The 27,855-nt window shown below is 39.5% G+C and overlaps 1 protein-coding gene across 3 annotated transcripts in view; it reads left to right on the forward strand.

The window, feature by feature from the left end:
- ITSN1 (intersectin 1) overlaps positions 1-27,855 on the forward strand; it is a 230,390-nt gene that overhangs the window by 61,397 nt on the left and 141,138 nt on the right. For all 3 annotated transcript variants that reach the window (XM_060150881.1, XM_060150879.1, XM_060150880.1), the window contains exons 3-7: positions 2,011-2,103; positions 3,091-3,154; positions 15,253-15,413; positions 25,251-25,430; positions 26,915-27,011. In XM_060150881.1, coding sequence (XP_060006864.1) covers positions 2,011-2,103; positions 3,091-3,154; positions 15,253-15,413; positions 25,251-25,430; positions 26,915-27,011 — 595 coding nt within the window. The remainder of the gene's footprint in view (positions 1-2,010; positions 2,104-3,090; positions 3,155-15,252; positions 15,414-25,250; positions 25,431-26,914; positions 27,012-27,855) is intronic.

The following is a 27,855-nucleotide window of genomic DNA, read 5'->3' on the forward strand; positions in this document are numbered from 1 at the left end:
TTGAGCACCTCTCATACATCAGATCATTTCATTCACAAACATTTTAGTGGGTGTTTCTAAAAGATAACACTTTTAAAGATATAACTACAATACTGTTACCACTCCTGTAAAGTTTCTAGTAATTCCTTAATGTCTTCAACTATCAAGTCAGTGTTAAAATTTTCCCTGATAGTCTTTAGATATTTTTCGTTGTTGTTGTTATGGTTGGTTGGTTCAAATCAGGATCCGAACAAGACACACACATTACAATTAGTTCATGTGTTTCCTAAGTTGCTTTGTTAGTGAACCCTTCTCCATCCCTGTTTTTTTGGTTTTTTGTTTTGCAGTTTATTTGTTGAGGTGACTGGGTCATTTATTCTGTACTTTTTCTTTAGACTGGATTTAAAGCATGACATTTTTGTTTTACTTTAGTTAATCTGCTTGAAACATCAATCTGCATAAGATGTGTTTTTCAGGTAATTTCCCCTAAGATTATTAGGAAAGTGTTAAATGTTGGTTTTGCTTACTGGCCAAGTTTTGTTTTGTTTTAAAGAGAGCATGCCATATGACTGAATTTCTCTTGGCCGCTGTCAAACCTAGCCACCGTGAAGAGAGTAAGGCAGCATAAAGCCCCATCCCTGGGATTACATCTGTAAAAGTCTCTGTGAGCTTCTAGTACAGAAGTCTGCAACCTTTTCAGAACCATTAGTCTTACTGTTTTATTTTCTGTTTTGTTTTTGTCCCCCTTCTTAGTTACTGAGCAAGTTTTTTGTTTGTTTTGTTTTGCTTGTTTGGTGGGGTTTGTTTCTGTTTGACAAATTTTGACAGGGCAATAGAAGTTGCAGGACTGTAAGGCCTGTGAGGGTAGGGATCTGATCTATTTCGGTCACCATCTTATCCCTAATGTCTAACACAGTGTGTGGCACATAGGAGGTGTTCAACAAGTCTGTTTTCAGTGACTGAATGAATTGCTGCTCTGCCTGTCGCTGTCATATCAGACCCTGCAGAGAAGGGAGATTTCAGTGTTTAGGCATTTTGCTTGTATGCTAGGCACCTTCACATACTGTCTGTTCCCACCTTTTGGGAAAATGTCTGAACTTTTGAAAACCTTCTACCTGTGTAATCTAGAGTTATTTGGTGAATTTGTTTGAGAAAACCTAACACTAAAGTGAGGAAAATCCCAGAAACAAGGGGATATCTGGTCAGTCCAAGAACTGAAACTGAAGGACTTAAACCCTGTTCCCTCTGGTTTGCCATTGTTTTTTTCAGGATACCCATTTTTAAAAACAGCTTCAGTGAGTTATAATCTACATGCCATAAAATTCACTACAATCTAGTATTTGAATATTTTTATCACTCCAAAAAGATTTTCATGGAATCACATAGGATACTAATTTAGTGAAGCTCAATTTTTCCATAACTTTCACTTGTGGCATTTAAGATATCTGAAAATACTGTTTTAAATTAGACTGTTGATTTGTAAATCAGTCTGTTTATGTAAATAAATGATGATTATTAACATGTCTTCATACAGTCCTGCTAACTACAGGGTTATAGGACAAGTTTTTAAAAAAAGAGTTTGTGCTAATATCTTTTATTTTTTTTGGCCTGCTTTACTCTTAATTTTCTTTTTTTACCCCTTTCTTTAAAAAATTTTTATTGGCATATAGTTGATTTACAATGTTGTGTTAGTTTCTGTTGTACAGCAAAGTGAATCAGTTATACATATACATATGTCCACTCTTTTTTAGATTCTTCTCCATATAGGTCATTACAGAGTATTGAGAAGAGTTCCCTGTGCTATACAGTAGGTCCTTATTAGTTGTCTGTTTTATATATAGTGGTGTGTATATGTCTACTCTTAGCTTTCTAACTTTATATTCAAAACTTCCAAGGACAAACAGATGTTAACTTATCAAATCATTTATAACATACCGACAGTATCTTAAGGTACTATGGAAACTGTGCGTGTGAGCACTTTGTTTTTATTTTCTCATTGAATAATTTCTTTGTCTTTTCTTTGGATTGTAGGTAGCCTGGATATTTGGGCCATAACTGTAGAGGAAAGAGCTAAGCATGATCAACAGTTCCATAGTTTAAAGCCAATATCTGGATTTATTACTGGTAATTGGAGTCAGTATTTTTACATTTTTACTTATCATAGTGCATATATCTGTGGAAAATCTATTATGCAGAGCGAAGGTGGGCACATGTGATCTAGGGTACACTTTGCCTATTTTGCCTTAACCTGGAGTCTGTATTTTTACAGTTGCTTCTCTTCCAATGCACTCAAGTCTTTTTTACAGTTTTTAATGAATGCCAAGTCACTGTTTTAGGCATATCACTGTTGGGAATTGTTTAAGATTAATGGACCACATTCTTTAAGTAATTGTAGCATTGGACTGTGGTCCTTGAGCAAAAACACTTCCTTAATTCTGATCTTGAACTGGCTTGAGTAAATTAACAGATTATGAACATTAAAAAAATTTTTTCTTATTGCTATGTCCTTAAGGTCCTTTTGTACTTTGCGTTTTCTAATCTCTTTCCTGTTTGATTACTCTTCAGGAATTAGCTTTAGAAAAAATGGGATCTAGATTTCCTGGGAACTTGCTTTTGTGTGTATTTGTTTCACTTCTCTTTAACTTACTAATTCTTAGTCCTCGATGTGATTCTTTTAATCATTGTTACTAACTCTCCATAAATATGTTAGAAGTACCAAAAATCTGAAGTGTAGGTAAATGAGAATGGCAAAGAACTCTTTTGTAAAGTAGAAGTATGGGTCATCAGTTTCTTGAGGATTTCTGTAGGTTCACTTGGTTGTAATGTGTAGCTGTTACCATCTTAATTACTAGCAGATTAATTAAAGTGGACAACCTACCCCTACACAATGGTAGGCCCTTTTTGAGATGATTTTTTTTTTAAGTGTTACATTCTAAAGTCAGTGCTGATGGATTCATTTTATTGTTATTTATAAACTTATCATTTGGCTTTTAAAATGTATTCAGTTCAGTATTTACAGGATTATTAACCTCTTTCTTTTTGTAATTTTGCCATAAGTGGTTTTCTGTCAGCTGCTGTTTTCTTCTAAAACTTTTTCCATTTCATTTACAGGTGATCAAGCTAGAAACTTTTTTTTTCAATCTGGGTTACCTCAACCTGTTTTAGCACAGATATGGTAAGTTGGAACTTCATACAAGCAGAAGGTTATAAACTAGTCCAGTAATATCCAATCTCAATTTCTTAAATTACAGAGGAGAACATGTATTTCTAGTCTGAAATACCCCACTACTTCTTACCAGAGAAGTACTTCTGAAAAGTGTCTTTCTGGTATGGAACTTTAAAAAAAAAAAAAAAGTGGTGACATTTGCAAGATAACTGTTACAAAGTTGAATTTCCAGTTGAGAAATCTACATTTTGATATTTTCTCACCACTTTGGTTTTTTTGTTTGTTTGTTTTCTGGGGGTTTTTTGGCCACACCATGCTGGAGTGTGGGATCTTAGCTCCCTACCAGGGATTGAACCCATGCCCCCTGCATTGAGAGCACAGAGTCTTAACAACTGGACTGCCAGGGAAGTCCCTTTCTCACCACTTTGTTTTACCTTCATCCACATCACCCATATTCATCTAAATGGTCCACATTTCCTGCTTTATAATGTGATAGTTCTGTATCTTTCATTGAATAAAAGGTAAAGAAGATATTTGAGGTTAATAATGGAATAACCAGTGAAAGAGTGAAATAACCAGTATTCATTACAGTGTTGTGCAAGGTGAGCACATAAAAAATATTGTTGAATCTCTTGATTAACTAGCACAAATAAGTGTTCAGTCTTTTGAAACCACAGGAAAGAAAGAGAATGAATGAAAAAGACTGGCAAATACAGTTTTGGGTTCTAGGTTTATGACTTTGGGAAGCCATGCTGAATTCTTTGGCCAAGAAGCCATGTTTTCCTGCAGTGTATGGTTCTTACAGTTAGTACACCATTTCCCTGGGTTCGTTAGTATTGTGGTGGGCAGCTTGTTATGGTGAAAAGAACACATGATTTGTAGTTGAATCCCATCTGTACTACTTTCTATCTTTCTGATTTGGAACATGTACTTACCCCCCCCCCAGCCTCAGTTTTCACATCTAGAAAATGGGAAGACACTTGTTTCCTTACAGGGTTATTGAGTGGATTAGCAGAGAAACTGTACGTAAAGGACTTAGTGTGGGCCCTGGCACATAATAGAGCCTCAAAACAAAACCCCAGAAAGGTACTGAGCTGGCCAAAAATGTTCGTTCGGGTTTTTCTGTAAGATGTTACGGAACGCAAAAATAAAGATTGACATAGTTCCTTGTTGCCTTTAAGCAGAGTCTACAGAACATAGTCTAAGCTTGATTATAAGTGTTGTCAGTATGAAAATCATTTACTATGTTCTGAAATAGCAAAACTTTCATGGGAAATTATATATTATTTGTGTGTGGATTTATTTGAATTGAAATTAAATGATATCAGATTCCTGTGCTTTTTTTGGTGTCTGCTTTATTTTCTTTTTCCTGGTTGTCAGCATATGGGCTGCCAGACTGTCTCTTTCAACTATGATACCCTTTTAGTGCTAATGTCTCATCTACTTTGAAGTAGAAAATTCAGATAACCAAGGTTTTTGGAATTACTTTTATTATTATTTTTTAATTAATTAATTAATTTTTGGCTGCGGTGGGTCTTCGTTGCTGCGGACGGGCTTTCTCTAGCTGTGGTGAGTGGGGGCTACTCTTGGATGCAGTGCACAGGCTTCTCATTGCAGTGGCTTCTCTTGTTGCGGAGCACGGGCTCTAGGCGCACAGGCTTCAGTAGTTGTGGCACGCGGGCTCAGTAGTTGTGGCGCACAGGCTTAGTTGCTCCACGGAATGTGGGATCTTCCTGGACCAGGGATCAAACCCGTGTCCCCTGCATTGGCAGGTGGCTTCTTAACCACTGTGCCACCAGGGGAGTCCCTGGAATTACTTTTAAAGTAAAGTAAAAGACACACACACACACACACACACACACACACACACACACACACACAGAAGGAACACTCATGTACTTCTGAGCACAGGGACACTGACCTGTTGGTTAAGTGCCTAAGTCTAAATGCAAGAAACTTGTGACATCTGTGTTAAATTTCTTTTTGCTTTGTGTTCTGCTGTGTGATTGTTTTTCACACCATCAGCCAAGATCACTCACTAGAATCTTCCTTTCCCAGACTTAGCTTCCTTCACTGAATTCTGCTTTTATACTGTATTTCCAGTCTATAAAGGTTCATTCAAGAAGCAGTCTTGTAATGAATACTCTGCTGCAAGGAAATCTATAATAAATTAACATTTATTCATTCAACAGTGGAAGAATATTTATCAGATGTCTACTATGGGCCTGTGCCTGTTGTAGGTGCTGGGAATACAGCTGTGAACAAAACTGACAAAATTTGTGCTTTCATCGAAATTGCAATCCAGTGGAAGGAGATGGTCAATAACAGCATAAAAACTGTCACATGTTAATAAGTGTAATGGAGAAAAATAAAGTATTATTTAGTAAATTTCAGTTCTTTCAATTAAGACAGTTAATTTTTTGTTTGTTTTTTTGGGTTTTTTTGTTTGTTTTTTTTTTAACCAGAGTATACCAAAGTCATTTTTACCAACTTATTCTTTTCATTGTGAAAATTTTTTAACAGTGAATATAATGAGTCTGCAGACTTAGGTTAAATCAAAAGTGTTCTTTGTCTTTAATTTTTTTCTGACATTTTGTTAAATAAATTTGTGATGGCATATTTTACTTTCATCAAGAATTGCTATCAGGGGAAAAAAAACAAAATGAAACACACCTCTAAGAATCTTTTCCCAAAAGCAATATCTCTGAAAAGTCGTTAGAAATTTCTCGAGCCACAGATGTCCTGCTAAGATGCTGGAATGGTGTGGTGCAGAGTGTGAGGAACATCTGTCTTTTGACACTAGCTCTGATGCTTCTTCACTTTGGAAGCTTGAGCAATACTTCACCTCTTCAAATTTCGGTTTATAAATTTATAAATAACAGCTGACCTAATGAAATAGTTTTCCCTCCCTATCTCTCATGCTAATCTTGTGTTCTCATGTGGTTTTTCTGATGGGATCACAGGGCAAGTCCAATGCCACTTTTGGTAGAGAGAGAAGTGGGTTTGAGTCTAAAATTTTAGGCAGTCCCTGTGTCATTCCTCTGGGGAAGAAGAAAATTTTGGATTGAGAATTAGGACCTTTTTCTAGTTTCTCTTTCTCTCTGGGCCTTACTTTCATTTGCTCTGGACCATTCAAAAGTGTGAGTGATGTGCACAGCTGGGAAATATCTGTTGGAATCCATGTAGAAATTATATTCCAGTTAATTAATTTATGAGCTTTGGAACTATAACCTACTAATACTTTGGAACTACCTATCTCTCCAACCCAGTTTCCAATTAAGAATACAGGAAAACCTGAATTCTCCCTCAGAATGGAGTCAAGTCAGTGTGTGTAATGCCAAATTATAACTGTGGCCAAAGATGATATATCTTCCTAGAAATTGTCTTGCTAATAAGGAACTGGAAGGAACAGGGCCAATATCCTATATCCTTTTGGCAGCTTAAATGCTTAACATTGTTGCAACCTTGATCTGGTGTGGAGACAGAGAAGAAGAAAGCAGAGGGCAATGGACAAGAGCCTTGAAGGCGGAGGAAAGCAGAGGTGGAATGAGGACTTTGGAATCAGAGGCAGTAGGTAGGGGCCACAGAAATGGGGATTAGAAGCTCTTAAGGAGAGAAATGAGGGGAAGAGAGGCAGCACCACCTAGAAATGGGCCCCAAGAGGAGGAGGAAGCCAGAGGCATAAGGGCAGAAATTAGAACATCTTGGTGATCTGGCTCAAGGATGGGGCAGGGGGCAAGGCTAACGCCTGTGTGACACCTTTGGATGCTATCTTAGGATACCACTGAGCATATGTCAGGAGGGCCTTCAGCCCCCAGCAAGATCAGTTTGCCAAAGTCATTTACCCCCAGAAAAAGTCATCCTGGACATTCCTGAGTCTTCACCATCTCAGTTCATGGCATTGAGCATCTACCCGGCTGCTGGAAGCCATGCCTGATTCCTGTCTTTTCCTTACCCTACACAACCAATCCATCAGCAGGTACTTTTGACTCCATTTACAGACTGTATCCCCAATCTGGCCATTTCTTTCTGTATCCTTTGCTACCATCCTAATTTGTCATAGTGGGCCTAATAGCTGGGCCCACTATTCGAGCGTTCTGACTGGAGTCTCTCACACTTGCCTGTTTAGATTCCATTCTCCAAACAGCACCCCAACAATCTTTTGAAAAAGTAAATCCATTTAAAACTCTCCATTGATCAGAAAACCCAAAGTCATGACCAAGGCCACAAGGCCCAATATGATCTGGCTCTTGCTTTTTCCCTCTTCTCTTATTTTGTACCACTCCCTTCCTCAATTTTTGCACTCTGGTTTCTCTGACCTTTTTTCTATCTTTAAATGGGTTCCTTTGGCCTCAGGGTCATTGCACTTGGCATTTTCTCTTCCTATCATGCAACTCTTCTAGATCCTCACATATTTGGCCGATTACCCTTCAGGTTTTGGTTCACCTCCCCAGAGAAGGGCTTCCTGACCACTAATCTAAAGCAGTTCCCTCTCCCCACCTGCTCTGAAGAACATCTTCTCTTTCCCATCACCTTGCTTTATTTCTTTTTTTTTTTAATAAATTTATTTATTTTATTTATTTATTTTTGGCAGCATTGGGTCTTCCTTGCTGTGTGCTGGCTTTCTCTAGTTGCGGTGAGCGGGGGCTACTCTTCGTTGCGGTGCGCGGGCTTCTCCTTGCGGTGGCTTCTCTTGTGGAGCACAGGCTCTAGACACGCAGGCTTCAGTAGTTGTGGCACACGGGCTCATTGCAGACTGTAGAGTGCAGGCTCAGTAGTTGTGGTGCACGGGCTTAGTTGCTCTGCAGCATGTGGGATCTTCCTGGACCAGGGCTCGAACCCATGTCCCCCCTGCATTGGCAGGCGGATTCTTAACCACTGCGCCGCCAGGGAAGGCCTTGCTTTATTTATTAATAGCACTTACCGTGTGGAATAATCTGACTAGTTTTCTTGTTGAGTGTCTGCTTGCACTGAAACAAGCTCTGAGGGCAGGAACCTTGCCTGTCTTTTTCTTAGTTGTAAGCCTAGTTCCTGGATAGAGACCTTAGTAGGTGACCTGTTCAAAAATATTTGTTGGAGAAATCCCTGGTGGTCCAGTGGTTAGGACTCTGTGCTTTCACTGCGGTGGTCCAGGTTAAATCGGCCAAAAAAAAAAACTTCGGATGAATAAACAAACAGATGGGTGAGTGACTGGGCCTGGTTAATCTGCACAGTGGGAGGTGAACAGCCTGTGATGAGCCTTTGTGGGTGAAGTAGGCTCCTAAAGGAATCTGTTGGCTTCAGTTCTGGTGTAGTGAATGAGACTGAGCGAGAGGAGGCCCGCCTTTTTTCTCTGAATCCTATGATACAAACAAGATAGTTTCAGAATTTCTACACTCCCATCCACCACAAACAACAAACCTATTCAATGGCGTTCAAGGTTACTTCATAGTTCTTTTGTTTATAGCCTGAGGATATATGAAGTACTGTGTTCAGAAGTTATTTAGATTAGTTTTTTTCCCTTCTTCCTATGTGGACATGTTACTTATTTAAAATACTATTAGGTTGATTTGGTTTTTTTGCTTGTTTTTTGTTTTTAATTAATTTTTATTGGAGTATAGTTGATTTGCAATGTTGTGTTAGCTTCAGGTGTACAAAAAGTGTATCAGTTATACATATATATATATCCACTCTTTTTTAGATTCTTTTCCCGTATAGGTCATTACAGCATACTGAGTAGAGTTCCCCGTGCTATACAGTAGGTCCTTATTAGTTATCTATTTTATATGTAGTCGTGTGTACATGTCAATTCCAGTCTCCCAATTTATCCCCCCCCCTTGGTTTATATGTTTTTGTTTTTATTTAGTTTAGGGATCTGCTCTCATCTTTGTGAACTTAATTTTATGTTTTGAATATGTAACACATTAACAAGATTCCAAAAGCTAAACTCTACAAAAGTGTGAACTCAGAGAAGTGTCACTCGCTGTCCTATTGTTTCATCCCATTCCCACTTATTTTATTAGCTTCTTATTATCCTTTCTTTGTTTATTTCTGTGGGGAAAAAGCATGTCCATAATATGTGTGCAAATTTATATTTAAATTATTTCCTCTTCCTCCTACTTTGAAAGTAACCTCCTATAAATGTTCTTTTGTTCTTTGCTTTTCTCACTTAACAGTGTATCCTAGAAATCGCTCATAACATTCCATAGAGATCTTCCTCATTTTCTTTTTACAGTTATATAATAGTTATTGTTGAAGATATACCATAGTTTATTCAGCTAATTTCCTGTGTTTTCTGCATTTGGGTTATTTCTAATATTTTGCAATTACAGATAATGCAGCAAAGAATGAGTTAAAGCATGTTTTTTTCCTTTGTTTTTTTTTGTGGTACGCGGGCCTCTCACTGTTGTGGCCTCTCTCGTTGCGGAGCACAGGCTCTGGACGTGCAGGCTCAGCGGCCATGGCTCACAGGCCCAGCCGCTCTGCGGCATGTGGGATCCTCCCGGACCAGGGCACGAACCCGTGTCCCCTGCATCGGCAGGCGGACTCTCAACCACTGCGCCACCAGGGAAGCCCAAAGCATGTATTTTTGTATTGTTGGAAGTGTATCTTCAGGGTGAATTCCTAGGATTGAATCACTGTGTCAAAGAGTAAATGCATATGTAGTTCTGTAGGTGTGGCCAGATTTTCCTACACTTGGAGTTGAAGCACTTTTTCCTGCTGACAGTATGTAAGAGTGCTATGTGGTTTATTTGTACAAATCAAACAGAAAACTTACCCTTAGTATTCAGCATACTTGTGGACCTTTCCTCATCTCAGCCATGCCTGTTATATATAGATTTTTTTTTTAATTTTATTTATTTTTAGTTGCATTGGGTCTTCATAGCTGCGTGCGGGCTTTCTCTAGTAGCAGCGAGCAGGGGCTACTCTTCATTGCAGTGCACAGGCTTCTCATTGTGGTGGCTTCTCTTGCTGAAGAGCACAGGCTTTAGGTGTGCAGTCTTCAGTAGTTGTGGCGCATGGGCTCAGTAGTTGTGGCTCGCGGGCTCTAGAGCACAGGCTCAGTAGTTGTGGCACATGGGCTTAGTTGCTCCTAGGCACGTGGGATCTTCCCGGAACAGGGCTTGATCCTGTGTCCCCTGCATTGGCAGGTGGATTCTTAACAGCTGCGCCACCAGGGCAGTCCTTATATATAGATTTTAATATCAGACTAAACACTGTATTTAAGATCAGTTTGTTTTCAGGAGTCATAGATAGCTATTTTGTCTTTTTTTTTATTAAAAATATTTTTTATCATACTTTCTTTTTAGCTTTGGAAGTTTTGTGAATTTCAGGATCCTCAGACTTTTAGTTAGTCTTTTGGGGAGATTATTAGAAATGAGTAAACTGGGCTTCCCTGGTGGCGCAGTGGTTAAGAATCCGCCTGCCAATGCAGGGGACACGGGTTCGAGCCCTAGTCTGGGAAGATCCCATATACTGCGGAGCAACTAAGCCCGTGCGCCACAACTACTGAGCCTGTGCTCTAGAGCCCGTGAGTCACCGCTACTGAGCCCACGTGCCACAACTACTGAAGCCCGCACGCCTAGAGCCCGTGCTCCACAACAAGAGAAGCCACCACAATGAGAAACCTGCGCACCACAACGAAGAGTAGCCCCCGCTCACCACAACTAGAGAAAGCCCGTGCGCAGCAACGAAGACCCAACACAGCCAAAAATAAATAAAATAAATTATAAAAAAAACCTTTCATTAAAAAAAAAAAGAAATGAGTAAACTGAGAAATAACTATAAATAAGAGATGAACTGGACAGCAGAGCTGAAATCATATTTTGCAGAGAAGATTTGAGAAATCGAATTCCAAATCTACTCCAGTATATTAGGAGGGGGTGGGGAGAGTTGAGCTTTGTAGGAGTAACTGCTATAGTTCTAAAAGACCTTTGAGTTTTTACTACAAAAGGAGTCCCAACAGTTATATTCTGTTAGTTGAGCAAAAGAATTTTTTTAAAAAGGTCACACAAAATTGTCAAAAAAGTTTTGGAGTTTTGGTGGATGTCTAGAACCTGAGCATTATGTGTTTCCTCTCCTCTCCTTTTGAGGCTTCTCCTAATTAAACCATTACTAGAAAGTCTCTTCTCTCATAACCCACTCATTATCCCACACTGGGTATTTTTGTTTCTCTCTAGAAAACATATTTTGGGGACAGTAGTGTGGGGAATAGGGAGTGGGAATCTATCTGCCTGATTTTTTTTTTTTTTAAGTATGCATGTCAATGTTGATTGTTGGGAGGTTTTTTTTAATCCATGAAAACCATATGAAATAGCTGAATATCTTTTAAAAAATATTTTGGGGATGTCCCTGGCGGTCCAGTGGTTAAGACTTGGTGCTTCCACTGCAGGGGGCACAGATTCAATCCCTCGTTGGGGAACTAAGATCTCTCATGCTGCGTGGTGACGTGAAAAAAAAAAAATTTGGTAAAAGAGAGAAAGCTCACCATTTCATTTTATTGATTTAGTTTCCTTTATAAAACCTGAAAAACAGTACAAACGTAAAGCAGCCGGAGACCAGTCTCAATTATGATCGTAGACACAGAAAATCAAAACAAAATCTTAGCAAATAGAATTCCACAATGTACAAAAAGTATGACCAACTTGAGTTTATGCCAGGGGTGCAAGATTGGTTCAGAATCAAGGAATTCCCTCAACATTATTATATCAGGAGATAAAAGGAAAAAGAAAATGTGGGATCAGATCAGCAGATGCTGACTAAGCATTTGATAAAGAGTATAGTAACCACTTCTAATAAGTAGAAAAGGGAACTGCTTAAATATGTCAGATTACTTTCTAAAAATCAGTACCAAATATTATTCTAAACAATGAAACACTGTAGTCATTTTTTTAAAAAAACCATTTAATTTAAACTCAAAACCAAGCAGGGATGCTCACTTAGTAATGTCATAGAGGCAGTAAGACCAACAGGAAAGAGGAATGGTGGGGACTTCGCTGGTGGTGCAGTGGTTAAGACTCTGAGCTCCCAATGTAGGGGGCCCGGGTTTGATCCCTGGTCAGGGAACTAGATCCCACATGCCGCAACTAAGGAGCCCACGTGCCACAACTAAGGCCCGGTGCAACCAAATAAATAGAAGTAAATAAATATTTATTTATTTACAATAAAAAGGAATGGTATAAATATTGGAAACGAAAGTGAACTCTCTTTTTTGCTAGTTATGTGATTGTGTAAGATTCACAGAAGTTTGGTAAGATTGCTCAATACACCCAGCATAAATGATTATTAAAAGCAAAATTCTTCTCTATGCTTGAAATAAGCACCTAAATATGGAAATGGGGGACATGTTCTATTTAAAAGAGTGACAGAAATGATAAAATTCCTAAGAACACATTTAACAAGAAAAGTAGTTACTTATATTGAAGGAAGTGATGTAATCTTATTAAAGGAAATATTAGTAGAACTGAACATACTATTTTTCTGAACTAACTATCATAAAAATGTCAGTTCTCGGGCTTCCCTGGTGGCGCAGTGGTTGAGAGTCCGCCTGCCGATGCAGGGGACACGGGTTCGTGCCCCAGTCCGGGAGGATCCCACATGCCGCGGAGCGGCTGGGCCCGTGAGCCATGGCCACTGAGCCTGCGCGTCCGGAGCCTGTGCTCCACAACGGGAGAGGCCACAACAGTGAGAGGCCTGCGTACCGCGAAAAAAAAAAAAAAAAAGTCAGTTCTCTAAAAATTCATGTATCTAATGCAGTTCCATCTTGATTTTCATTAGAGTTGTTTATAGAATAGATAAATTAAAAGTTAATAGGGAAAAAGAAATGTCTGTGAATGGCCAAACAAGTTTTTTTTTTTAATTGGAGTATAGTTGATTTACAATGCTGTGTTGGTTTCAGGTGTACAGCAAAGTGAATCAGTTATACATATAAATATATCCACTCTTTTTTAGATTCTTTCCCCATATAGGCCATTACAGAGTATTGAGTAGAGTTCCCTGTGCTATACAGTAGGTCCTTATTAGTTATCTGTTTTATATATAGTAGTTTATATGTGTCAATCCCAATCTTCCAATTTATCCCTCCCCCCGCCCTTACGCCCTGGTAACCATAACTTTGTTTTCTACATCTGTGACTCTATTTCTGTTTTGTAGATATGTTCATTTGTACCCTTTTTTTAGATTCCACATATAAGTGACATCACATGATATTTGTCTTTCTCTGTCTGACTTACTTTACTCAGTATGACAATCTCTAGGTCCATCCAACAAGTTTTTTTTAAAAAAGCCTTGCCAGATACCAGAACATACCATAGAGTCAGTGGGATCAGATTATTGTCACATTGACCTGGGAATTGTTCAGTCAGAGTAGATAATCCAGAAATAGATCTCCTTTCATATGGACGTTTAATGAACCCCAAAAATATTTCTTTTTACTTCAATGAGAAGAGGATGGATTGGTTAATAAACATTGCTGGGAACCCTAGGTATCCACCTGAAGGAAATCTGGTTGAACCCTGGGGTAACATACCACACACATATATGCAATTACAATTGGTTTAAAGATTGAAATGTAATAAAGTAATACCATCTTAGAAAAGAAAGCTATGTGATAAAAGAAATATTTTACACATATAAAAATGTAGAATTTCTGTATGCTAAAGATATTACACACAAAATGGACAGAGTTTTAAAAAATCTTTCAACAACTGACAGATAAACAGTTGATATGTAATATACAATGAGTGCTTTTAAACTGACAAGGAAAAGACATGCAGTCCATCAGAAAGCTTGGCAAAGGATGTGAATGAGCAGTTCATGGAAGCACGAGTCCAAGTGCCCAAGAAACATGGCAAGCGATGCTCAAGGCCACTAGAAATGAGTGAAATTCAGATTCCACTGGTGTGGTATGCTGAAGGCGGTCATTGACCACAGGAGGCCTGGGGCACTCCTATCTGAGGCAGAAGGGTGGTTTCTGTAGCCATGGGGTTCCCTTTATGACTTTATGACCATTAAAATTTTTCCTGAAGAATAGTGTTGACTTTTACAATTCTTAACATGTTTAAAGATTTTTAATCTTTGTTGTATTATTACACTTTTTACTGTGCCTCATGTTTTCTTACTTTGAGTTAACTCTAGAAATGTAGGGTTATTTTCTATGTAGCTTAATTTTCTTTTGAGGACACAATCTTTATGTGGCTCATTTAAAACATTGCCAATGATGGCATTGTAATTGGAGTAGCTGGTCTTAACATTTGAAGTTTCAAATAAAACTTTTCTTAAGAAAGGATTAAAAAATGAATCCTTATGCCCTTAAAATCTAGACTTCAACAAATGAAATCTGAATGAACATATTTTGTGCAGAAGAGGTTAAATCATGAATATGCACAGTTTCAGTTAGCAAAAATGTAGTTTCCAGTTGCAAGTACAAACCCCTTTCTTCCTTCCTCTTACTCTTATTTGAGAGAAATGCTTTACATAATAACTCATTGGAAATTGACTTGACCGTTTGTTTGAGTACCACTTTCAAATAGTAAGTGCATTTGTAAGGTCATTTAATGAATTTCCAGAGCTTTGAAAGTATGCTAGTATTACAGTATAGTAGAGCATAGTGTGTCACATCCCCATGGTGAGGTTTGTAGAACCCCACAGAGGAGTTGATGCAATCTAATCAAGTATCTAGAAATAAACTCTGTTTCTAAATACTTTTTTCCTCCTAATAGCTTTATTGTCACATAATTCACATAACAAAAGTCGCAGTTTTAAAGTGTATAGTTCATTGGTTTTTAGTCTTTCCAGAATTGTGCAACCATCACCACTACCCAGTTTAGAACATTTTTCTCACTCCAAACAGAAACCCCATTTGATGTCCATAGTATATATCCTGACATTCAGACTGAAAATTACCATGTGTATCGTAAAAGTAGAGAGTAACACAATAAAACATATTTCATATTTATATAAAACCTTTTCAGTTTTTCCCTACAGCTTGGTAAACAAGTTTTGTTTTGTTTCGTTTTCCCCGGGACCGAGGGAGCTGATTATTTAGTTTTTGTGTGGGTGGGAGTGGTGGTTTGGGAAAGGTTCTTTTAAGGTCACAGTCATTCTAAGCCCATGCTGTTGGTTTGCAGGGCGCTTGCTGATATGAATAATGATGGAAGAATGGATCAAGTGGAGTTTTCCATAGCTATGAAACTCATCAAACTGAAGCTACAAGGATATCAGCTCCCCTCCGCACTTCCCCCTGTCATGAAACAGCAACCAGTTGCTATTTCTAGTGCACCAGCGTTTGGTGAGTCTGAAAAGGAGTTGGTTCCTATATTTCATTACATGTTTTTAAAATAACTATTTCCCTTCTCCCACCCTCCTCTCTCAGTCTGTAGCATTGTGAAGTTCTAGGAAGTATTCTGTCTGAAAAATGATGGCCCTGTGCAGAAAGATAATGATGGAAGGGAAGAAGCATGGTCACATTCTAACCCTGGGATGAGAGTAATCAAAATGAAAGCAAATAAATAAATTTCACAGCTTACATCTCAACCAGTACAAAGGCCTGGGATGAATAATAAAAACACCTGAATTGGGGGCTAACTCCATAGCATACAATATATGAATTAATCATCCCACTGTAACAAGTTTGATATCTTTGAGTCATTGGCTTATGAAAACTTAGACTGAGATTTAATTTTGTACTTTATAAAAATGTGGACTAAGTTCTAGTCATATAAATCTCATTGCAGGATACATGTGTGTGTAATCTGTGAGGTGTAGTGCCCTCTGTGACGTTTCACAGGACTCAGCTATCCAATTGATTTCTATAACAATGCAGAATAAAACTCAGGTCACTTTGAAATTAAGATTAATCTTTTCTTTTTAAACATCTTTATTGGAGTATAATTGCTTTACAATGGTGTGTTAGTTTCTGCTTTATAACAAAGTGAATCAGCTATACATATACATATACATATATCCCCATATCTCCTCCCTTTTGCATCTCCCTCCCACCTGCATCTCCCTCCCACCCTCCCTATCCCACCCCTCTAGGTGGTCACAAAGCACCAAACTGATCTCCCTGTGCTATGTGGCTGCTTCCCACTAGCTATCTATTTTGCGTTTGGTAGTGTATATATTAGTCCATGCCACTCTCTCACTTCATCCCAGCTTACCCTTCCCCCCCCCCATGTCCTCAAGTCCATTCTCTACATCTGTGTCTTTATTCCTGTCCTGCCCCTAGGTTCTTCATAACCCTTTTTTTTTTTTAAGATCCCGTATATATGTATTAGCATATGGTATTTGTCTTTCTCTTTCTGACTTACTTCACTCTGTATGACAGACTCTAGGTCCATCCACCTCACTACAAATAACTGAATTTCGTTTCTTTTTATGGCTGAGTAATATTCCATTGTATATATGTGCCACATCTTCTTTATCCATTCAAGATTAATCTTTTTTGATTCATTTAAAAACTAGCTCCCCTCCCTTTTTGTATTGGGGTGGGGGAGAGGATTTCTATAAACTTCAGCCTCCAGTGACTCACATATGCCAAAGATTTTCAAGGAAATTCATATTATATATTTTAAAAATGATTTATGAACATTACCCACCAAAAGAAATAAATGTTTCCGTCTTGGGAAGATACCACCCATTACCCTCTAACCTGAGAATCAGAGCTCTAGATTCTATTTCTACCTTTACTATTAAACTCAACCTTGAAATTGAGCTTGATTAACTTTTCTGTGCCTTAGTTTCTTCACTTTAATATAAAGTACAAAGTTTACCATATGTATTCATTCTCTCACCTTGTAGAAATGGTCATTCTTAATTTAAATTTGGTTCTCACCCTTTAAAAAATTGTAGATGGGGCTTCCCTGGTGGCGCAGTGGTTGAGAGTCCGCCTGCCGATGCAGGGGACATGGGTTCGTGCCCCGGTCCGGGAAGATCCCACGTGCCGTGGAGCTGGGCCCGTGAGCCGTGGCCGCTGAGCCTGTGCGTCCGGAGCCTGTGCTCCGCAACGGGAGAGGCCACAGCAGTGAGAGGCCCGCGTACCGCAAAAAAAAAAAAATAATCGTAGACGGAAAAGTGATTGAAAACAGTTTTAAGAAACAAACATGTTTTCCTCATAAAATATATTATAATCTGATTTTCCCTTCTTATTTGCTGGTGGAAAAAAATGGAGAAAATGTGCATTGTCTTGTGCCATTTTGTAACATGGCTTTCTCAGGAAAAAGACCACTTTGAATTGTAATATTTCCTCAGATAATGCAGTATGGGTGTGAGGACCATTGTTAGTTCAGTATTGTATTGATCCTATGTGATTTCTTTTTTTTTTTTTGCGGTACGCAGGCCTCTCACCGCTGCGTCCTCTCCCATTGCGGAGCACAGGCCCCGGACGCGCAGGCTCAGCGGCCATGGCTCGCGGGCCCAGCCGCTCCGCGGCACGCGGTAACCTCCCGGACTGGGGCACGAACCCGTGTCCCCTGCATCGGCAGGCGGACTCTCAACCACTGCGCCACCAGGGAAGTCCCTATGTGATTTCTTAGTTAAAGGAGCTTATCAAACATTTTAAGGATTCTCAGTGGAAAACATGAATAAAACACTCTAAAGTATTAGCAATCTGCCATACTTAGAGTCCTCAGTTTTCAGTTGCAATGGGCAAGTAGTCATTTAGGATTGATAATTAACATAAGTTTCTTATTCTCTCACCTCCTTAGTACTATAGCCAAATACCATTTAATTTATAGAAAGCTTTTCTTTATGGTTCTGTTTACTTGCTTTATTATACATCTGAAGGTAACACTTAAATTGGGCAAATACACCAAAGCTACAGGAATCTTTTCCTGGCTTTCAATTTGTTGCCACCATTTTAGTCCTGCAGGTGGTAAAGCGTCTCCTCTGGGCAAGGATTTCCCAGGAAGGTCCCAGCAATCTCCATTAAGTGCAGTGTCTTCCTCCTTTGGAAGGTCTTTTTATGTTTGAAGTAGACTAATTGTGAGAACAGACAGAAGGTATTTGCAGGTTGCTTTACCAGCATGAGTCTTGTTTTTCTGGCTTAAAATCTCAGAGACTGCTAAATTATTCTATAAGAAGGTAAGCTTTAATACAGAGATTAACCTCATACTTGTTGGTGAATTGTCTTTAAAATTTCTATATAAGATGCAAACCTGTTTTGTTGCTGTAGTGCTTATTTTTCTGTATTTGTTTACACATTAAATTCTGACAGAACACCAACAAAAAATGAAATCAAAGGTGCAGATTGTCAGGGAAAAAGGAACAAACTTGCAGTGTCCTGCTGCATCTTCTGTTTCTTTCTTGCTCTTATTGGATTCTTGACCTTTCACATTGTCACATACTTCCTTTTGAAAAGTTTTGTGTTTCCAGAGCATCTTTGTGTTTCCTTGTGCTCCTTTTCTTTATGGTATTAAGAAATATGTATTTTATTCACAGTAATGAGGCAATTGGCCATATTAAGTTTTTTTTCTTTTTTTTTGCCACGCCGCGTAGCACATGGGATCTTAGTTCCCGGACCAGGGATCAAACCCTCACCCCCTGGATTGGAAGTGCCGAGTCTTAACCACTGGACTGCCAGGGAAGTCCTAAGTTATTTCTTAGAACAAAATTCCACAGGGAAAAAAATCCATTATTATCCCAATTTAAAACATAATTCCATAAAAAGCTGTCTTTTAGTCAGATGTTTTTCTTAAAAATTAAATGGTAATTAGTCAGCTAAGATCACCAACAGTTCTGATTTCTTACCTGTTCTCAACCTAGACTTTAATTATTTAGGTTGATTTAAAGATTACAGTAATCAGATCCAACATCTGATTCATGGGAAAGTTCTTAGACAGTTTAAACAAAACACAAAAATTGTGGATAGAGTTTCCTTCTCTCTCTTCATCCTGATGTATCTGATGACAGGGAGTAAAGTGAAGGAGGTTTGGGAGGGGACAGTCAATAGTCATTCAGGTTGTCTCTGATACAATTAATGATAAGCTGAGATAAATGAATGCTATGCTTTTACTTAAAGGTTCACTATGAAAAACAAACAAACTATGCACTGCCTTTCTTTTGGTGAGGTTGAGCCGCAAGTCTGGATATTTTAACGGGAAGGTTACAGGTTTTGGGTTAGGCAAGTAGGACACTGATCCAAGAGAAGAAGGAAAACTCAAGAAGTCACGTGAGAGCAAAGGCCAGGAAGAGCAGAGGTGAGCAGTGCCATAGGCTGCAAGGGACCAGGGCCCCTGTTGATCTTGTCCATCGTGTGTTCGCGGTTTCTAGTCCTCAGTTAACCAGCTTAGTTAAAAGTAGAAGTTACTCTGAATCTCTGAAGGGCCCTGTAGCCAGCGTTTGGTCGAAACCCAAAACAGCTAAAGGGTGTTTGGTTTTCTTTTGGCCTCCCTTCCGGGGCTGCAAGAAGAAACCTCGGAGTGGAGAAAGGGTCGGATAACCACAGGCATCCCATTGCCTCTTTTTCCCAGAAACCCGGGTGTCAGTAATTCTTCCTCTGACATATAATATGTCTCGTCTTAGTCCATCCTGCTATAGGAATTTCAACGCTAGGGATAGTGCCGATTTATTTTCAGGAGGGGTGGCCTCACTGCCCAGAGGGTTTTACAGTCAGCTGAGTAACCTGCCCTGGCCTCTAAGGGAAGCCAGGATTTCTTAGCTGCCCTCCTGCCAGCCAGACCTTAGCTCTTACCCCCAGCTTCTCCACTGCTTTCCCTCCCCTCCTTCTCGTCACGTCACCCTTCTCAGTAAACTGTTTTCAAGAAGATAAATCATGAGGGAATTATAGAAAATAAAGAGAAGTTAAAAGTACATGGTCTTAATCCACTTTGCCCAAGTTTACTCAAAGATCTGGCCTTTGGGGCTTCCCTGGTGGCGCAGTGGTTGAGAGTCCGCCTGCCGATGCAGGGGACACGGGTTCGTGCCCCAGTCCGGGAGGATCCCACATGCCACGGAGCGGCTGGGCCCGTGAGCCATGGCCACTGAGCCTGTGCGTCCGGAGCCTGTGCTCCGCAACGGGAGAGGCCGCAACAGTGAGAGGGCCGCGTACTGCAAAAAAAAAAAAAAGATCTGGCCTTTGCCAAGGTAATTTTTTTTTCTTATACTTCTTCTGGCTACTTGAGAACATAATTTATTACTATTATTATTTTCTAATTAATATTAGACATTATCTGACCATGGGTTTCCTAGCCCTGTGGTCTGTCTTTACATATAGTATTTTATCTGGTCACAACAGTAACCCTAAAAGTATGCAGAGATTATTGGCTCTCTTATACAAACGAGAGACCTGAGATTCCAAGAAGTTGAACAGTCTGCTTGAGACCATGTTTCTGAAAGGGAGGTGGAGCCTGTTCAAACTCAGTTTTCCTGAAGGCTCTTGGTTTCCTTATTTCCTTCTCTCTTCCCACCTTCCTTATCACTAAATCATGAGGGTGACATGGGGCATTGTCACTCTTCCAAGGTTAATGCAAATGTTAACACACTGTGGAATTAAGGCTGGCTAGGGGTTGGATAATCATTTTTGTTAAGAAGAGGAAAATGGGGTGCAGTGATATTGTGATTTGCCAACTGTGTTTAAGGACATTCTGTGAGTATGCCTCATACCTTCTTCCTTCAGTGTATTTGCACACAGCATCATTCTTCTTATACTCTGGACTCAACTGTTTCAGGGGGAGGTTGTTGCTTTTGTTTTTGCCAGAGTCCATGGTTTTATTAAGTCAGACCAATCAATATTTTTAAGCCCTGATTGTGTGTCCTAGTTGCTGGGAAGATGGTGGTGAGCAAGACATCATGGCTCCTGTTGCTATGGAGCTTGTTGACAAGTTGGGGGAAGCAAACAAATAATTCCATAAAATGGGGTAATATGATAGAGACAAGTAGGACCCGGTGGTTAGGGGAGAATTTTCCGAGGAGATAACTTTTGAGCTGACTTAAGCATGAGAGCCTCGTGAGGGGAGAAGACCCCCAGGCAAAAGCAACAGGTCCTAAGGCAAAGCTTGGTGTGTGAGAGGAACAAAAATGAGATACTTCCCTTGTAGCTGAAGTATCCTTAGGCCTTAAGGTCAGGGAGGTAAGGCAGGAGGCAGGTGGTTTGGGGCCTGATAAAACCACTAAAGAGTTAGCATTTTTGTCTAAGTGCAGTTGAAAGCTTTGAAGCAGGGGTGTGACATGGTTGATAGACACTTAGAAAAAAAAATCTGTGTTATCTGAAGACTATTTTTGTTTCTTTGGTGTTGTTATTTTTTGTTTGTTGTTTTGTCATTTGTATTATTTGAAGACTGTATTGCAGGGGGACAAGTAAAAGGGAAATCAGTAAGGAGTCTTTTTCCATAGGCAAGAGGTTATGGTAATTTAGATCTGGGTGGTGATAATAAACGTGGAAGATAGGGTAGAATTAGATTCATGATATCCTGTATTGTGGAGAAAAAAATAAATCAGATTTTGACCATTTCAAGTTTGAGGGGCCTCGTTGATTTCCAAGTCGAGATGTGAAGGAGGCAGGTGAATCTGTATGTCTGCAACTCAGGAGGGATCCGTCAGTTCTGGGTGAGTTTGGGTGCGGATGGCATTGAAAGCCCCGGGGCTGGATACGGTATCTTAGAGAGAAGTGTGAAGATTTCAATCTTAAATGGAACCAGAGGATATAAAATGGAGAATCTCATGCATGGGTCCTCAGGAAAATGAAACTTAAGGACCAAGGGACTGGTCAGGCATTTATAGAAAATCAAAACTGATCCCTTGACTAACGAACATCCTGCAAAAGTCTCTTCTCCTCCTCAAGCCAATGAACTTGCTGCTTGGACTCTAATTGAATTCCCTCCTCTTTGTGATCCTTGCCCATGTATCCAGCCCACCCCAAAGCCTCAGAGGTCTCACTTGTAGCTTACCGCAGTTGGCGTGTCCAGAATTGCAATTCTTGGGACTTCCCTGGCGGACCAGTGGTTAAGATTACACGCTTCCAACGCAGGGGGCACAGGGTTGTCAATCCCTGGTTGGGGAACTAAGATCCCACATGCCGCGTGGTGCCCACCGCCCCCCCCCACCAAAAAAAAACCAGGCATATCAGAATTGCAGTTCTTCTGCTATGCCTGCATAAACTCAACTTCTGGTAATTCAAGTTTGCCTCAGTTTCCCTCTTTACTTAGGTTGATGAAGTGTAGCTTTAGAGTAGGCGGAAGACCTAGGTCCAGGCCTTGGCGGTCTGTGACATTTAAAGCTCTAGTGAAAGGGAAGAAGCCAGAAACAGAGTGAAGTGGGAGGAAGTTGGTGTCCTAGTAGCCAAGGAAAAGTGTTTCGGAGGGGAGTGCCCCATTGTTCAAGTTGCTTCTGAGGGACTGAGTAAGAATAGGACAGAAAAGTAATTGGATTTGGCAAGACGAGCTTGGACCTCACCTTGACGAACTCCTTGGAGTGGTAGGGACAGAAGCCTGCTGGAGGCTTGGAAGAGGGGAGGGTTTAACTGTAAGGGGAGCATGTCAGCTGAAGAATGGTGTGTTTATGGTGGGAAGTGCTTCCGTCAGTGGTTGAGGAGAGAGGGTGAAACTTCAGGAATTGAGACTTAGCACCGTCATGAGGGATGGCATCTGAAGCACAGCCTCTGGTAGGTGTGTTTATTTAGAAGTATTCAGAAAACACTCATTCATTCAGAAAAGGCAGTCAGTTGGTACAAGGATGATAGTCTTTGCAGTGGCAATTTAGGAGCTGAGTAGGTAACTTAAAATGGAAAAATTATGATGTTAGAGAATAAGAAGACCTGCAAGATCTGGTCCCTGTGAACTCTCAGCACTGGCCCAACAAGGCTGCCTTTGGGGACAGGATCTCACACTGAGGAGAAGTGACTGGGAGTGGAATAAAAATTAAGCAGGGCACCGACACAGAGACAGAAGGAGGAGAAGGTCCAGACCAAAGTGGGGGAGGAGAACGAGCCTGGAAATCCCAGGAGTCAAGGCTCATATCAAAACGAGCATCAGGCAGTATCAGGCCAAGGTCAAATCCCACACACGGTTATTATTAGAAAAAAGAGGATGAAGAGCCGAGTAACACCCCTGTGGACGATGACAGCACATCAGTAACCTACTATTTCAAAACAACCTGAAAGGTACTAAGAAAATGATGCGAGTCATGAAAGACTAACAGAGATCAGAATTTTAAAACCCCAGAAATCAGGTGACCACTCAGGAAAGAATGAGACATAAAAGAAAGAGTCATTTCAGAAATGAAGAGTGAGCCAGAAGCAACACAAGAGAGACTATCTGAAAGGAAATAGAAGGTAAAAAGAGGAAGATTTCAAACATTAAAAGGAAATGAAAAAAGAGATACAAAGAATTTGAGAAAAAGTGGCAAATGTTGAAGGCAAAGAGAATTGAGTAGGTTAGTTGGGGTCTCTGAAGAAGGAAACCAAAGCAAGGGAACAGAACAAATGGCAAAAACTAGTTCAAGACAGTTTCTTGACATAAAAGGTTTGAAGCTAAATTTGAACGAATATATATAGTATGTGCCCGAGAAGATCGACCTGGAAAGATCAACACTAAGATACATTCTAGTAAGACAAAAAATCATTTGGGCCCAAAGAAAAAGAAAACACATGGCTAATGAGAAAGAAAATTAGAATATCTTCAGACTTTTCTGCAGCAGTGCTTCATGCTGGAAGGAAATGGAGTGACATATTTAGGATTCTCAGGGAAAGAATCAGCCAAGAATTTTGTGTCCAGAAAAACCACACCAACCAATTTTCCAACTCTCCGGACACTAACTTTATATCTTATAATTAAATTCAATTCTGACGCTAACTCTGGTAGTCAGCGTCAGATTCCACAGGTTTAAGCGTTCGGTCTCACAAGACTGCCCTCACTTCAGACTTGAGTCACAAGTAATGGGCCACAGGGTACCCATGCTCTGTCCGACTTGACTAAAAATCAGAGGCTCCCACAAACTCTTCTCCCGTTTTCTATAATTTGCTAGAACAGCTCACCAAACTTAGGGAAACATTTACTTACATTCTCTGGTTTGTTATAAAGCATATTATAAAGGATACAGATGAACAGGCAGATGGAGAGGTGCATAGTGTAAGGTCCGGACGGGTCCTGAGTGCAGGAGCTTCTGTCCCCGTGGAGTTGGGGAGCGCCACCCTCCCAGCACGTGGATTTGTTCACCAGCCTAGAAGCTCTCCAAACCTTGGTATGTAGGAGTTGTTATGGAGGTTTCATTATGCAGGCATAATGGATTAAATCGGTAGCATTTGATTAGCTCAGTGTCCAGCCCCTCTGCCTTCCCCTGAGGTCTGTGTGGAGGTGGGAGTTGGGTGGGGCTGAGAGTTCCAACTCTCTAATCATGCTGTGATCTTTCCCGTGACCAGCTCCCATCCTGCAGCTATTTAGGGGTCCCCAGCCATCAGTCACCACATCAAACACACAAAGATACTCTTACCACTCTAGAGATTCCAAGGATCTTAAAAGCTCTGTGTCAGGAACCAGGGACTGAGACCAAATGTTTTGGCAAAAGATGTTCCTATCAGTCAGGAAATTAAAAGGGTTTTAGGAGCTCTGCCAGGAATCAAGACCTGGGGACAGAGACCAGATATATATTTCTTATTATATCACCATATCACAAGTTAGGATAGAGAAACTAAAAGAATAGAAACATCTATTTTAGTTTCTATCGTTTCTTCATTTTTTGGTTAGAATACTTCTATAAAGAGAAACTTTCTCATCAAATGTTTGATTACTCTGAGGTTCAGTCAATAAAAGAAAGGCAGGATAAATGTTTATTTTCTGCCTTTATGTACTAGTTTTCAAAATAAATTGATTGCCTATGGTGACCAATTAGGATTAAAAAAAAATCATTGTGAATTGAATTCTCTTTGGTGGCTTTCAGTCCACTGCAGTTATTATTCTTATTGATCCTCAACTTTGGCCAGTAGATCCTTCTTTAAGTTGGGTCTTGAGCCCTTTTGATATGATCCTTGACAATTTTTACTCCCCTTCAAAATGATTAATCTGAATTCATATTTTAAATGGAACTGTATTACAACTGGAAAGGGATTTTCTTCTCCATGCAGTCCTGGATTAATTATCATTGAATGTTGAAATGTGGTTCCATGTGAATTTTGTTGGGATTTTTCCCTTCATAGGTATGGGAGGTATCGCCAGCATGCCACCGCTGACCGCTGTTGCTCCAGTGCCAATGGGTTCCATTCCTGTTGTCGGAATGTCTCCCCCGCTAGTATCCTCTGTTCCTGCGGCAGGAGTGCCTCCTCTGGCTAACGGGACGCCCCCTGTCATACAGCCTCTGCCTGCATTCACTCATCCTGGTACGTGACCTGCTGAAGCCACAGGCCAAACTTTTACCTGTATTTTACTCTTCATTCTCGTTTTCTGTCTTCACGTTCTGATTATATTTAAATGGTATTTTATTCCAGAAGAAATCATCTTCAGTTTTTTCTTTTTTCTCATTTAATGTCTCATTTTGGGGATGAGCTAGGCTAGAGAGAGGGAAAGGAGAATGAAATTATGAAGCTTTGGGTGCCATTGTACACAGAGGTGAACTCAACAGCTAAAACCAAGAGCATAATTTCCTTACAAGGCCTTGATGAGAGCAGCTCAAGTTTGAACAGTATTTGAACACTTTTTATTTCCATGTATCATTTACTACTTTTCTTCAGCTGCCATGAATTGCTAATAAACAAGCCAATCCCTTAGGAGTAGAATTATGTGGGAGGAAAAAAAAGAACATTGCCTTTCTTTTTTTTGAGGAGGTGGAGTGAATCAGGCATAGAGGGGGAAGGAAGTCTATTGAATGGCTAAATATATTAAGGTTATAGTATTACATGCTTGCTTAATTGAGACTTTATTCAAAGTCTTTTTCCCTTTAGTTAAAGAAAAGCATAGTGTAGATGTAGATGGTCTTAGTCTAACAAATCAGAAGGGATTCATATCAATATGGAAAGGTTTTTTTTTTGTTTTTTAAGTACTTCGGATATGTCTGAATAAATTCGTAAGTGACTGACAGTGTGGGTTTGAGCCTTATATATGAATCTGCCTAGGCCTCCGCATTTATTACATCTGTCAGGATGTGTCTCTAAGTTATAGCCACAGAATCCAAATCGACCTCTTGTTTTTAAGATGTTCTTTTCACAGGTAGTTTATCTTTCATAGGAGACCGTGACTGCAGGTGTGATGGCAGCTGAGAAAATGCTTGTAATTATTTTTCCAGTAGTAGCCATGAATCCCCGCACTGTGTCTTGTTTTCTTTTGTGGCGAATGTTGCAAGACAGTAGGCAAGTTTGAAGGGAATGTTGGTTAAGGCTCGAAGTTTTTCTCCTGACACACAGCTAACCAGCTTGAATGAGACTCAGACACAAAAGCTGGCCCTTCCTGGCATTACGTGTCATCTGGCCAAGACAAGTCTGTGACTTCTTGGCTCTTACATCTGGAACTAATACTTCAGCTCCTTCAGTGCAGTTAAGAATATGCCAGCTATCTATTTAAGCTGTTACTTCTTTAACTATTGGAACAGATCCTCTAAAATGTGATACTAAGTGTCTAATGAAGAGTCAGATTTTATGGATGTAAACATTACTACCGAGTAAGGTGGTTTTCTGAAGGAACTAGTAAAACACTTTTGGCTAGAGGGCAGGAAGCAAGGAGGGAATAACTTTTTGAGTCTGGAATGGTAAGAAGGGAGGAATAATTTCTGCCTCAGATTTGATAACTATGCATTTTAATTTTTATAAATAGGGAAATGTTTCTTACTTTTGTAAAATTAAAATTATTCAACATTTATTTATTTTTTCAGCAGCCACATTGCCAAAGAGTTCTTCCTTTAGTAGATCTGGTCCAGGGTCACAGTTAAACACTAAATTACAGAAGGCACAATCATTTGACGTGGCTAGGTAAGTTTGCTTGTTTTTTTAAATGGGTGGTTTGGTTCAACCATTATCTGATTGACTCATACATTTGAAAGTGAATTAGCTCTGTGTTCTTTATTTGTCTTGTTTTAGTTTGCAGAATGCTAATAATTTTCTTAATTCTGGATAATGTTACTAGGTTTTATTATTTATTTGTTGTAGAGATGACAGAATCAAGAACACTACTTTTCCTTTGAAAGCGTTGCATGTTGATTTTTTTTTTAAAGAGGATGATAAATAGGTAGTAGTAAATGTTTAAAAAAATAGAACTCTAGGTATGAGGGAAAAAAGCACATTAACTGTTTTGTGTCAGTCATTTAAAAGTTTATGTATAAAAAATACTATATGAAGATTAGAGACAAAACGGGCTCTAATTTTATCTCAGACAATCTTATGGGCTCTGTGTGGATTGTTAGAAAAACTTCAGATCAGGTTTTATGAAATGAGTTATTCAGGTTATGGGACAGTTGTTATTAAATCAAACATGTGGCTCAATTTTGGGTACAGCTTACATGACCTGTTTGCTTCTGTTTTGGCCAATCTTGGTTCATATTATCTTTCATATTTTTATTTTACCCATTTTTTCCCCTTGCATGCTGCTGTACTAAAATAAAAAATTAAGTCTCTTGATAAGCTGTCTCAGAGCTTTCCAAATGAAAAGGAGATGTAAATGAAGATGATTCCATCTTTTCTTGTTTCAGTCCTCTTTAGGAATCTTTCCTAAGTGAATTGAGTCATTTTTCCTCTTTAAAGAAAAGAGCATGTTGAATATAATTCAATAATTCACTGCCTTTTAAAAAATAATGTAAAGAAAATCCATAAACTGAAA

Source organism: Lagenorhynchus albirostris, chromosome 5, assembly GCF_949774975.1.
Source record: "Lagenorhynchus albirostris chromosome 5, mLagAlb1.1, whole genome shotgun sequence".
NCBI classification, from domain to species: Eukaryota; Metazoa; Chordata; class Mammalia; order Artiodactyla; family Delphinidae; genus Lagenorhynchus; species Lagenorhynchus albirostris.